The sequence below is a fragment of the Vulpes vulpes genome, chromosome 2 (assembly GCF_048418805.1).
Source record: "Vulpes vulpes isolate BD-2025 chromosome 2, VulVul3, whole genome shotgun sequence".
NCBI classification, from domain to species: Eukaryota; Metazoa; Chordata; class Mammalia; order Carnivora; family Canidae; genus Vulpes; species Vulpes vulpes.
Genome location: NC_132781.1, coordinates 108054215 through 108067850, shown reverse-complemented (window position 1 = coordinate 108067850; position 13636 = coordinate 108054215). Strand labels below are relative to the sequence as shown.

The 13636-nt window shown below is 40.1% G+C and overlaps 1 protein-coding gene across 11 annotated transcripts in view; it reads left to right on the top strand.

The window, feature by feature from the left end:
- MCM10 (minichromosome maintenance 10 replication initiation factor) overlaps window positions 1–13636 on the top strand; it is an 81531-nt gene that overhangs the window by 5600 nt on the left and 62295 nt on the right. For 6 of the 11 annotated variants that reach the window (XM_072749509.1, XM_072749507.1, XM_072749508.1 and 3 more), the window contains 9 exons: window positions 755–856; window positions 988–1128; window positions 2809–2983; window positions 5614–5779; window positions 7375–7542; window positions 8639–8755; window positions 10725–10924; window positions 12292–12392; window positions 13484–13594. In XM_072749509.1, the coding sequence (XP_072605610.1) occupies window positions 755–856; window positions 988–1128; window positions 2809–2983; window positions 5614–5779; window positions 7375–7542; window positions 8639–8755; window positions 10725–10924; window positions 12292–12392; window positions 13484–13594 (1281 nt within the window). The remainder of the gene's footprint in view (window positions 1–754; window positions 857–987; window positions 1129–2808; window positions 2984–5613; window positions 5780–7374; window positions 7543–8638; window positions 8756–10724; window positions 10925–12291; window positions 12393–13483; window positions 13595–13636) is intronic. The other 5 variants (XM_072749513.1, XM_072749514.1, XM_072749511.1 and 2 more) reach the window with 1 other exon arrangement.

The following is a 13636-nucleotide window of genomic DNA, read 5'->3' as shown; positions in this document are numbered from 1 at the left end:
CAACATCTTTCGTGCCTATTACCAAAGAATCTTACTTAGAGATTTGTTTGTTTTTTATTTTTTTTATTTATGATAGTCACACAGAGAGAGAGAGAGAGGCAGAGACACAGGCAGAGGGAGAAGCAGGCTCCATGCACCGGGAGCCCGACGTGGGATTCGATCCGGGGTCTCCAGGATCGCGCCCTGGGCCAAAGGCAGGCACCAAACCGCTGCGCCACCCAGGGATCCCTTAGAGATTTGTATGTGGAGCCAGGGTCAAGACTGCTGGCTCTTCCACAGTCTCTTTGGGCAGGAGATCCATTTCTGAACAGAAGCTTTGAGGAGCGCCCTTTTCTTATTTGTGACATCGGCTCACACATTTTGAAATTCTAATAAAATTCAGTGGTTGGCTGTTTCTTATGGTAAAAGAGCCCTTATTTATTGTATATTAATTATGGCATTCAGTTTATAAAATAATAATCATTCTCTGACACCGAAAAACTTGTTAACTGGGGATATGGATCTATGATATTTGTCAGTAGTACCAGTTCCTAACCAGCTTAGGTATTATAGGCTCGATTACTGAAAATACCAAGTTTCTTTCTCTGAGGGGCCTCTTTGAGGTACAAAAGTTGGTGGTAGTTCTCAGTATGTGAGTATACTGTCTTAGAGTTTCGAGGTGGGGGAATGGCACCAAAAATAATTCCAGCATGTTTATCATGTATAATATTTCTTCTGTTCTGGATCTTAAATCAATATATTTTTTCTTTTCTAGATGAACTAAGGAAGTTGCAAGAGCAGATGAAATGTTTGCAAAAACAACTAGAAATAGCGACAATTAAACAGCCTACAAGTCCACCCCTTCCACCTAAATCTGGTAATCAGACTGTTAATTCTAGGAATACTATGCAATTCCATTATTAAGAAATTATAGCATTACTTCTGCATCCAGCTGCTGGTAAAATAGCCTTTGAGCCCCTTTCTGAATTTCCTTTTCTCTTAATAAAGTAGATAAGTCATCACGTCCACCTCTTAAAGAGAAGAAAGTTCAGAGAATTCTGGAGTCGACATGCTTTTCTGCAGAGCTTGATGTCCCTGCTCTCCCAAAAACCAAGCGAGTGGCTCGGACACCAAAGGTTTCACCTGCAGGTATAGTACTCAAGGTCTCCCTGGTTTTTCACTACTTTTGCTCTATTTGAAACTCACTGTCATATTGGTCTGCAGGGAGCACTGTCATCTCTGCCAATGGGAGAGGGCCAGAGCTCTGTCTTGTCTGCCTATTGAGAAAAGTAAGTTTGTTGGGAATGAGAGCCATTGCTGTATTTTGTAATCTTTCTCTACATCTCAAAGTGCTTAGAAAATCCTTAGGTACAAAGTAGATATTCACTAAAACAATGAATTGAAGTTTTCTTAAACTCTGTGGTCCTGTAGTTGAATTGTAGTAAGTATAACTACTGGCTTGAGTTCTCGTGCAGTCTAGAGATTGAATCTTTGGGCTTGTGAGTTCAAGGCACAGATTCCTTTCAAAATAGCTAAGTTTTATTTGAAGCCAAGTTGTATTAAAGCAGACGGTCCATTCTTTGGAGAAGATTTCTTTGTCTGGAGTAGAAATGTACACTCAAATATCATTCTAGTTCAGCCCACATATAAACACACAATTAAAATGGAGAAAATATGTAAGCCCTACATACTGATTTTGTTGCATTGCCTCAGTTTGCAAATGGTGGTAATAATTCTTCAGAAGATCTAAGACAAAATGGTCTGGATAACAAAGCTCAGAGTAAGCAGCATATTCCTAACCATTCATGTTCAAAAAGGCTCTTTTGAATAGCAGTGACGTATGACATAATCGCAGAGAATAGCAGCTTCTCTGTATTTATACTTGACATAAATTATATATTCTGCATATCCACTTATGAATGGCATCCTTTCCTTTAGGACCTTTGACATTACTAAGGTATTTCATTAGGTCATGTTCAAAGTTTAGTTTTAAGGCATGGGGCATGGGTATGCTTTCTAGAGATTCTAAAGTTCTAGGATTGTCCTAGCTCCTAGCTTGGGAGCAGTGACCCAAAGTTTCTTTGAGGGTAAACAACAGTGTTATTTAAAAGAAAGTGGTATTTTTTAAGAAAAACATTCACGTTTTCTGACCTTCAGGAACATTATCAAACACTTCTAGAAGAAGAAAAATACAGGGATATTTAATGCAAGCAAGGCAATAAAATACCCTGGTTCCCCTAGATCACCATCACCACAAATAAAATCAAATGAAACAATGGAATGAGATGAAACCAGAAACAAGAGAGCTGACTTTAGGTTTTCTTCAGGTAGAGGTTGGTCTGCACACAAATCACTAATCATTGCTCCCTGAAGATGGCTCTTACTCCCTTGTGGAGTGTACCACAGCACTCTGTATGGGGAATACTCAGGAAATGTCATTGCAGAAAGGAACTGTGTTTGAAAGCAGCACTATAGTACAGCAACCACCTGCTACATGTGGCTAATTAGGCTTTAATTGGATGCAGTAAAATTAGACGTTGATTTCTTTAGAAACATTCATCCATTTTAAGTGCCCAGTGCGTGTGGCCATCCCATAGCCACCCTATGAGACCGCATCGGTATAAAACCTTCGCATTGTCACAGGAAGTTCTGTCGGACTGCACTGCAGAGATTTGGAGGGTAGTACAGAAATGGTCTTGTGGGCTTCCTTTGTTCTCAAGATTTGGTTATTACATATGTTGATTAAAAAAAAAAAACAATTTTATATAAACAAATTTTGTAAGGATCAGTGTGATTTTTTTTCCTTTCACTTTTATGCTAATTTTCTAGAGCCCAAAAGCTCCTCTTCAAGAATGACAAGTACACCCCCTCAACCACTCCAAACTACTCCTGGAAACAAACCTAGTGGGATGGCCAGAGGTCAAAATGCAGGGACCCCTAGGAGTTCTGGGGAACCGGCTCAGACAGTAGTCTCCGTGGAAGCCTTCTCAGGCCTGAGGCTCAGGTCAGTAACTGTAAAGGCGTCTCACTTGGTTCTCGTGCCCCACTAGATGCCTGTCCTCCTTCCCAAGGATCGAACCTTCTAGAAATGACGTGTTTGTACAGCAGATCCACTTAACACCAATATTTCTTTAATTTGGCAAACGTTGGCAGTAAGACTAGCCATAACATCCAGTACACTTCACATGTGAAATGTCTAAAGGCGACTTTTTCTTATTTGAGTGATGAATAAAAGATGATGTATCTGTAAAAGGGAAATGGACAAGTAAATAATAGTTTATTTAATCAGAAACTGTGATAGAGATTATTTTTAAGTCCATAAAGGTGTATCCAGTTTAACCAGAATAGTAGTGACTTCTTGTAACTAATGTTAAGAAAAGGACCCTGTGCTCTTTTTCTAATAACTTTTAAGGCAAACTTATGTCCTTTGCTTCAGTTATAACTGTGGGGAAATTAAGATACTCAGTTAAAATAGGAATAAGTCCCAGGATCATTTGAGTTAAAAGCTTTCAAATCTTCTGTGTTCCATATCACTACTCCATTGTATCTCTATTCTGTCAAAGCCCAGGGCAGAACAGTAATTCTTACTCTGAGACCAGATTGCTTTTAGTATAGTCCATCTGAGTAGCTAAGTGCAATCCCTTTAGAACACCTAACCCTTGTCAATCTAAACTAAAACTGCTAAGGTCTTAAATTATATAATATTGAGCAGAGGGAGAATAAGCTGCCACCATGAAGTAAAAGCGTATTGTAGAGACTCCATACTCTCCAAAATTGGAAGAAAGTAGTCAGTATCTTAATTACATCTGAGACAGTCTGTGGGCTGGGACACAGTAAGAGCTATGGTTTTCACTGCAGGGTTTTTTTGTCTTAAGGTAAACCACCCCCAGCAAGATGATAGTGCCTGCTGTAACCAGTTCTCTGTTGAAATTTCCCACAGAGAGATGTTGCTAATGAAACTGTACATGCAGTAGACAGCCCAAGCTTCTGAGTGGCCTACAGATTTAGGGGACCACAATTGTTTGAATCTCTTTGTAATTGTACCTGGATCTCAGGCTCTGAAAATACTCCAAAGGGCAGTAATGTGATAGTAATCTATTAATTCACAGAAATCAAGCCACAAAAAGGATTTCTCTACCTACATCAGTGTTTTTCTCCCGAATATTCTTCATTGCTTCAGAGTTAGCTCTATGACTTTTTATTTCTTTTTTTTTTTTTTTAATTTTTTTTTAAAATTTATTTATGATAGTCACACAGAGAGAGAGAGAGAGAGAGGCAGAGACACAGGCAGAGGGAGAAGCAGGCTCCATGCACCGGGAGCCCGATGTGGGATTTGATCCCGGGTCTCCAGGATCGCGCCCTGGGCCAAAGGCAGGCGCCAAACCGCTGCGCCACCCAGGGATCCCTGACTTTTTATTTCTAAAGACCTTTGAAATAATCAAAAGGCATGTTTTATTCTGGTTTTTCTTTTGTTTTTGAATATATAATATCCAGTACGGAATAGGTATTAATATTCCCCTAGAGAAAAATAGCTTTTGCAAATCCACCAATGTTTGGCCAGTCATTAGGATTAAGAAAATATTAACTGAAGCTAGATTATAAGCTTTTATTTATTGTTATATGAAAATGTTGGGTTAAAAAAAAATCCAATTAGAAATTAAAGACCCTGGGCAGCCCGGGTGGCTCAGCAGTTTAGCGCCACCTTCAGCCCAGGGCCTGATCCTAGAGACTTGGGATCGAGTCCCACATTGGGCTCCCTGCATGGAGCCTGCTTCTCCCTCTGCCTGTGTCTCTCTGCCTCTCTCTCTCTGTGTCTCATGAATAAATAAAATCTTTTTTTTTTTTTATTTTTTTTTAAATTTTTTATTTATTTATGATAGTCACAGAGAGAGAGAGAGAGAGGCAGAGACACAGGCGGAGGGAGAAGCAGGCTCCATGCACCGGGAGCCTGATGTGGGATTCGATCCCGGGTCTCCAGGATCGCGCCCTGGGCCAAAGGCAGGCGCCAAACCGCTGCGCCACCCAGGGATCCCCTAAATAAAATCTTTTTAAGAAAAAAAAAATTGTAGACTCTGTGAAATTATTACAGAATTGATGAAATTTAAATCTTTTTTTTAATATCAATTCATCATTTTGTATTAAATGATCTTTTACTTTCAAAAGACTATTATATGTTATCATTTATAAGAACTTAGAGTGTGTACAATCTTGTTTTCTGTATAAGCTCCAGTTCTCTATCCAAGTAAGGGTAAACTAGCCTTAAGAATTATCTTACTTTGGGCAGCCTAGGTGGCTCAGCGGTTTAGCATTGCCTTCAGCCCAGGGTGTGGTCCTGGAGACCTGGGATCGAATCCCATGTCAGGCTCCCTGCATGGAATGGAGCCTGCTTCTCCCTCTGTCTCTGTCTGTGCCTCTGTGTCTCTCATGAATAAATAAGTAAAATCTTAAAAAAAAAATTATTTTTATCTGCCATAAAAATCTTTCCCTTGTCCTTACTATATAACTAAGCCTCCCTGAGAACAAGTATTTCAGACAATATTTCTATCCGTAACGTCTCTTCTAACCAACCTGCTACAGTGCTAGGTAATCTTTTATTAGAATTATAATCTAACCATTGCTGGTTTCTTGACCCAGGCGGCCTCGAGTGTCCTCCACAGAGATGAACAAGAAAATGATTGGCCGAAAACTGATCAGACTGTCTCAGCTCAAGGAAAAGATGGCAAGTGAGAAGCTAGAAGAAATAGACTGGGTGACTTTTGGGGTTATATTGAAGAAAATCACTCCGCAGAGTTGTAATAATGTAAGCCATCTTACGGATTTCTTAGCTGCTCCATCACAAGCTGACCGTGGGGATTCATGTTCTTGATTTCTCTACCCCAAGCCTATTAGTATTTTATTTTGAAATAGCTGCTAGTGAGTTCACAGATTGCCTCACCATCGTTGGATTGCTATCTGAAGGTTAAATACGTAAAGAATGTCCTACTTACAGACCTGATTGTACAGGGTCCTTGGGCTTTTCACTGTATTATTCCTGCCGTATTTCACTGGTCATTGTTTTGGTGGCACAAGGGTTGCCCCTGTGATACTGTCCTCCCATTTGAGGGGGAGAGGTCGAGTACCTGGATCCTCTAAAGAGCCTTTCTAGAAAGAAAAGGTCAGCCTCAGAAGTTCTGAAATTGCTGACTGTGCCAGCACAGTGCATATTACAAAATATCTAACAGATTTTAAAATTGCAGTTGACGGAGAGGTAATGAGAAGATGACTTTGTGGTGTGGGAAGTCAGAAAACCTGCATCCTAAGTAAGCCCCATTCTCACTAGCTATGTGGACTTAGCCTGACCTTTAATCTTTAAGTACTTTCATTTCCTTATTTGTAAAAGGAAGGAAATGGCTTTTGTTTATATCAGAATTCTCTTCCAGCTCTCAAATACTAGGCTTACTCATGCACAATCCTGATTTCATTCTCTAATTGAGATCTTGGTCAATCTTACATTGTTCTACAAGTCCTGCTCTAGCCCTCTTACTGTTAAAAGTGAAAGTGAACACATCTGGTTCTTTTAAGTTCTTAATTGTGTCACTACTGGTATTGTGGCTGGTAATGACTAATGACACTGACTGTAATGATTTGAAATGATAGGTGTAAAATTTTATTTGAACCCTCCCAAGAAAGGAGTTGTACACATCCATGGAAACATAGTTAAAACACTTGAATCCAGTCAATAACTCAGCATAACCAATAACCACACCCATTCCAGGATGCCTGTGTGAAATAGCTTGATTGAATATTCAGATTATTTTGCCTTTAAAAAAAAAACTGAAAGTGGACATTTTTATGTAAGTGGTTAGCATTTTGAGTTGCATTTCTTCAGATATAGAATACTTCTGAAATTTTACAGTTAAACATAAACCAGTTGTTTTTAAATATGCTTTTGTTTTTCTTGTAAGTTAGGCAAAGATTGAATAGCACAGAGCTGACACCTTTTTTATTAATAATATTAATAAAAATTAATATAAATAAATTAATCAGTGATAAATAACAGATCCACTAAATTTATATCAATAAGTCATTAAATGGTAGTGCCACAACTTGACTCTGGTCCTTTTAATATTGTGTGTGTGTGGTTAGAAAGGTGGTGCTATCGCATTAACGATTTAGACCTGGGAATTAGAGACTTCACTAACGTGTGTGCTTCTGGCTTTAATTTCATTTCTAAAATGAGAAAGGTAGTAAATACTAAAGCCTAGAGGTAGGATTAATTCATAACAAACAGGCATTTTCAAGATTATACAATAAGACTGGTTTATGTTTATATATGTTGCCACAGTAGAGGACTTGAAACACAGTATAGCCCATTGTGCAAAATTTATTAAAAAGAGGGGTAAATATTTATTCCAGGGGAAAACATTTAGTATCTGGCGACTGAATGATCTTCGAGACCTGACACGGTATGTGTCGTTGTTCTTATTTGGAGAAGTTCACAAAGAACTCTGGAAGACTGAACAGGGTGCTGTCATAGGTCTGCTCAATGCTAACCCCATGAAGCCCAAGGATGGTTCAGATGAGGTAAGAATCTGTTTCCATGATCTTTCTTTCTCTTTCTCTCTGGTCTTTACAGCTGAGCCAAGTTCTATCAAAAACTGGTCTATCTCCAGAACTGAGTCATGCTTTTATATATCTCCAGTAATTAGCTTTTTGTTTGTTCCTCACACACCAATATTCTGAACTTCTGTCTACTCTTAAATGTTTCACAACGATTGCTTTCATTAAATCTTTCCACATTAGTTCCAAGTTTCCTAGAGTGTTTTAAACTGTTCTGCTCAAGTCTCATTACATTTTCTTCATAGATCTCCATTGGCGGCATCAAGCAGGCAGGATTTTATAGTTGATTCCATTAATTGTACAGCCATAACTGCAACTTAGAACCAGAGTGATTTCATCTTCTCAACAGCAGCAGAGGTTCCTGCTGCTATAGCCTGAGATCTATTGTGAATAGCAACAGACCTTTTCTCCACCCAACCAGCAAGAAGTATCATTTTGTTGTTACTATATGTTATCATTAATATAATAAGGGAGAGTGAGAATCAAAATTATTTTCTTTTCTTCCTTTTACCAGAGAACAGCAACAGATCTTCCATCCTTACATATTAATCCCAACATAGACAATGTAGTGATGTCAGGGCCAATGTCTCTGAGCCTCTCAGCCTTCTCCTCTTGGTCACTGCATGGCTTTGAAGCTATTGCCCTCATACCACCATTCAAGGCAGGAGTGACCCAGCCCTGCCCTGTCTGCTTTTTTGGGACCTCCTGAATCAGTCTCCTTGGCCAGAATGCAGTCCTGTGACCATCACTACCTGCAAGGGATGCTGGGAAAATGAACAGGATCCATCACCTGAGGCTGAGAGTTGGCCCACCCAAATAAAATCCAAATTCTGCAGCAGAAACAAAGGAGACAGGAGAGAATGGATACTAGGTAGAGAATTGAGCATATCTCCTATACTCCTGTTCCTAAAGCTGCTCTATAGGGTCCTGGCTTCTAATTCCTATAGACTGCTACAGCCTCGCTAATTCCCACCAGCCAGCCTCTTACTCATTCTTGCTGATAAAAGGCCATATCTTTGTCAGCTTTTAACTCCCATCCCACTCTGTGTCTTCTCTGTAGGTGTGCTTGTCTGTTGATCATCCTCAGAAGATCTTAATCATGGGTGAAGCTCTTGACCTAGGAACCTGTAAAGCAAAGAAGAAGAATGGACAGCCGTGTACACAGACTGTTAATTTGGTTGGTTTCAACTCTTTTGGGATGGTTTCTGATGAGGACGGGATCTAATGTGACTAGATTGTAGATAGCATAGTGGTAATGGTCAGTTTGAAACAGAGTTTCCTACATAACAGAAAGCACCAAAGTAAGAAAATTCGGTGTGTAGTTAGTAACTGCCAGTTTAAAAAACTGAGGACAAGAGAAGGATTTAACCTCTCAGGAAAGTGATCTTTTATTGCCAACTGACTGGAAGGTATAAGGAAGACAGATTTTTAGTTTGCCCTAAATTCTGAGCAGTGCCAGAGATCAAACAATGATGAAATGTACTGAAAGCCTTATTTTCATCTCTTTAAGTCCAACTTGTATTTTCTTAGAGCCTTTTAAAATGTAAGTCATAACTTAAGATCCTCATGTACCATACAATTCAGCCTTTTATGTACAGTTCAGTAGTTCTAATGCTGAGGTGTGCAGTTATCACCACTATGTAATTTCAGACCCCACCCCCACGAAACCCCATACTCCTTAGCAGTCACCCCCCATTACCTTCTTCCCCCAGCCCCTGGTAAGTACTACTCTGCTTTCTGTCTTTATGGATTTTTTTCCTTTGGACATTGCATGTCATGGAAATGTACAACACGTGACCTTTTGTGTCTAATTTCTTTCACTTAGCACGACGTTTCTGGGATTTGTTCACATTGTCACATGCATCAATATTTCATCTTTTTCGTGGTCAAATAATATTCCATTGTATGCGTACAGCAGTTTGTTTATTCATTAGTCATTGGGCATTTTATCAATACTGCTGCTATCAGCATTCTTGTATAGGTTATTATATAGATGGATGGATGTTTTTAGTTTCCTTGGAATTTCTGGGTTGCCTGGTAACCTCATGTTTTGGCTTTTGAGAAACTGCCAGACTGGTTTCCAAAGTGGCTTTTACATTCTCACTAGCAGAGAGGAGGGTTCCATTTTTTCCACCTCCCAGCCAACCCTTGTTTCTGTGTGCTGCTGATGACAGCCATTCTAGTGGGTGTGAAGTGGTGCTACTTAGAGTTCTGTGAACAAATTAAATGGCGGGTTTTGGTTTCATCACCTTTTAGTTCCCTCATTGCTTCCTAATAGATGAGCTAGTGAGCAGGAAATAGCAGGAGGGAGATAGTTGGAGAAAGAGGTCTCAGAAGAAAGTGCTTGATGGATTTCCACAGACCAGTGTGATCATTAAAACCCTATTGTTGCCCATCTAAGGCCTCACCCAGTAGAATGTTAGCATGTTTCCCCTTTTTTTTCTTCACTGAAGATAGTTTTATTCTCTTTTTTTTAAGAGAGAGAGTATGCACGGTGGTGGGGTCAGATGGTAGGAGTAGGAGGAAAGGGAGAGAGAATCTTAAGCAGACTCCACACTCAGTGTGGAGCCCAACATGGGGCTTAATCTCACAACCCTGAGATCGTGACATGAGCCGAAATCAAGAGTCAACACCTAACTGACTGAGCCATCCGGGCACCCCTGATTTGTTTTATTCTTAAATCAGTTTGTATTGAGGTAAAATACACATAACCTGTAATTAACCATTTTAAAATGTACACTTGAGTGATATATTCAGCATGTTTCCTCTTGTGCAACCACCAGCTCTCTACTTTCAAAACCTCACTACCCCACAAAAACACCCTATACCCATTAAGTAACCACTCTCCACCCCTCTCCTCCATCCCCTGGTGATGGGCCTAGTGTATCTGACTTCTTTTATTGTCAAGGTAGAGCGAGGGCTTATGGGGTGAACAGTATCATTTTTTCTTTCACCCAACTAGAGCTCTCAAGTGGAATTTCAGAGAAGTCACTGCATAGCTACACTTGAGGAATGGCCCTGGAGATCAGTAGGGGGGGCTCTACACTCAGTAGCACCCCATGAAGCTGGGAGAAAAGAAAGTGTTTATTGACACTGTCCCTGGGTGTGTCACCCTAATCCTGATGCAGCCACTCTTCCTTTTACAGAACGACTGTGAGTACTGTCAATATCACATCCAGGCTCAATACAAGAAGCTCAGTGCCAGGCGAGCTGACCTGCAGTCCACCTTCTCCGGAGGACGAATTCCAAAGAAGTTTGCCCGCAAAGGCAGCAGCCTAAAAGAACGGCTATGTCAGGACGGTTTTTACTATGGAGGGGTTTCTTCTGCATCGTACGCGGCCTCAATGTAAGACATTCTCTGGGACTTCTTTCAGGACAGGGATCTTGCTTGTCTCCTTATAAGAACAAACCAAATGGTTGTACTTTCCTGTAATGGTCCTAGAAAACTTGTACAGGTTTGCTCTTTCATAAACTCACTGCCCAGAACAAGGTAGACAAGGACCTCCTTTATTCCCAGGGAAAGAGGAAAACACAGGAGGTGGAGGGAAATTAGGTAAGTTGTGTCATGATGGTCTTTCACATAGAGCCCACACTTCTTTGGCTTCTAAGGTAAATAGTGCAACTTTGTCAGGGTTGTTATACGGCCACTAAAAGTCCACTAGTTCTAGTGTTGGCATCCTCTAAGTCCTTTCCCTCACAACTCCTACACTGAAATGACAGACCTCTTAGAGGCCATGTTTAACTCAGTGAAGTAATAGCAGTGAAGCCTCACATAGGATTGGGATGCTGCTGAGGCAGACATTCGTGGCCTCTCTCCTGGGCATGTCAGGCCTTCCATAGAGTCCTTGAAGTATGTGATCGATGGCCTTGTCCCTGTAGAATAGAAAGCACATCTGAGGACATGGCCAGTGGGGACCTGTCACAAAGGAGCTACCACTGGTTGAGAACAAAACATTTTGTTTCTAGGCTCACAGAAATTGGGCAAGGGAACTCTCACCTCTTGCCTAACTTATCATATCAAGCACATTTAAAATAATGCTTGTATTTTCACAAACTACAAAAAGCAGTTCTTCTACATTATAAAGATGTATCTGTATATATACAGTTCAGCCAAAAGGAGACAATAAAAACTAGATGTAGGATAATCATTCCTTGCTATATATCCTTCTAGATATTTTTTCCCATATGTATAAGTTTTCAGTAATACAAAATGAGATCATACTGCATCTATACTTTTTAGTCCCCCCACCATAAAATAATTAATGCTTTCATTATCGAATATGCATTTACAGCATTATTTTTAGCAGCTACATTGTTTTTTACATGGCTCTGATAAAATAGTTCCTTGTGGATAAACATTAATGATATTTCTTTTAACATTGAAAACAGTATTTTACCCCATTAATATCCTAAGTTTTTGCCTAGTCCTTAATTTTTTAAGGTAAATTTCCAGACTGCTTGATCAAAGTGGTGGCATATTTTTTATTTCTTTTGCCATATTGCTTTTCCAGAATGGCCTTCACCAAACTTGGAGGTTGCCTGACATGATGCATTCAGCACCTATATTGTAGGACTGTAGTATTAAGAAAGTTTCCTTATACAGTGCTTTGAGAAGCTTCGACAGTTTGTAATAAATGAATACTTCTGTGCTTTCATCAGAGCATTAGATTTTAGTGACTATCCTTTGGGGGGGGGTGACTCTTGTCATTTCAGTGCGGCTGCTGTTGCTCCTAAAAAGAAGATTCAAACCACTCTGACTAATCTGGTGGTTAAGGGGACAGACTTGATCATTCAGGAAACCCAACAAAAACTTGGTAACTTTGTTTCTCAATACTATATTTCTTTCTGTAGCTTAAATATGTAGTCTCTAGGATTGAAAATGGTCACAGTCGTTCATGCCCTAAATTATAAATACCCAGTCATCACTATAGTTACCGAGTAATGTGGCCTAAGCTGAAGCAATCAGGCTTGCTTAGCTGCATCTTAAGGAAAGCATATTAATCATAGCTGAGTCTTTACGTAGATGCTGTATAAATTTTCTTTTCTTTCTTTCTTTTTTTTTTTTTTTTTAAGATTTTACTTATTTATTCATGATAGACATAGACAGAGAGAGAGAGAGGCAGAGACACAGGAGGAGGGAGAAGCAGGCTCCACACCGGGAGCCCGACGTGGAACTCGATCCGACTCCAGGATCGCGCCCTGAGCCAAAGGCAGGCGCTAAACCGCTGAGCCACCCAGGGATTCCCTAAATTTTGATATATCTGGTCTAACTCTTAATGTCCAGCATTAGAATCAGTAGTATAAGGTTCCTGGCCAAATCCATCGTTACCTTCTTGTTAAAACAGATCTTACTCAAAAAATGACACCTCTGCCCTTTTCACTTGGGGCTTTGTTCCTAACAGTAGTGAGGGCCTAGCACAGACCCTACCCATAGTGCACGTTCCAGACATAGTGTATGAAATGATCCCACAGACACTGGTGTTCTAATCATAACTTGAAATAAGATCTGCTTGTCATGCCTTCAGAGTCCTATTAGTTTGATGTTAGAAACTAAGGATTCTTTTTTTCTCTTGGCATTCCATGTACTTCATTTACAAATGACTAAGTTGTGAATGCAGAGTTTTATTTTTTTTTATTATTTTTTTTTAAAGATTTTATTTTTTATTCATGAGAGACACAGAAAAAGAGGCAGAGACACAGGCAGAGGGAAAAGCAGGCTCCATGCAGGGAACCCGACATGGGACTCGATCCTGGGTCTCCAGGATCATGCCCTGGGGTGAAGGTGGCGCTAAACCACTGAGCCACCCCGGCTGCTGCCCTGAATGCAGAGTTTTAAAAGTAACATCATATAATCTCAAACTGTTGGAACTTTGAGTCCTCTAAAGCTGATGTTTGTATATTCCAGGAATACCCCAGAAGAGCTTGTCTTGCTCTGAGGAATTCAAGGAACTGATGGACTTGCCTACATTTGGAGCCAGAAACTTAAAACAACATTTAGCCAAAGCCAGGTTACCAGGTAGAGTCAGCCTGCCCCTGTTCTTGTGCCCACGCCTGCGTT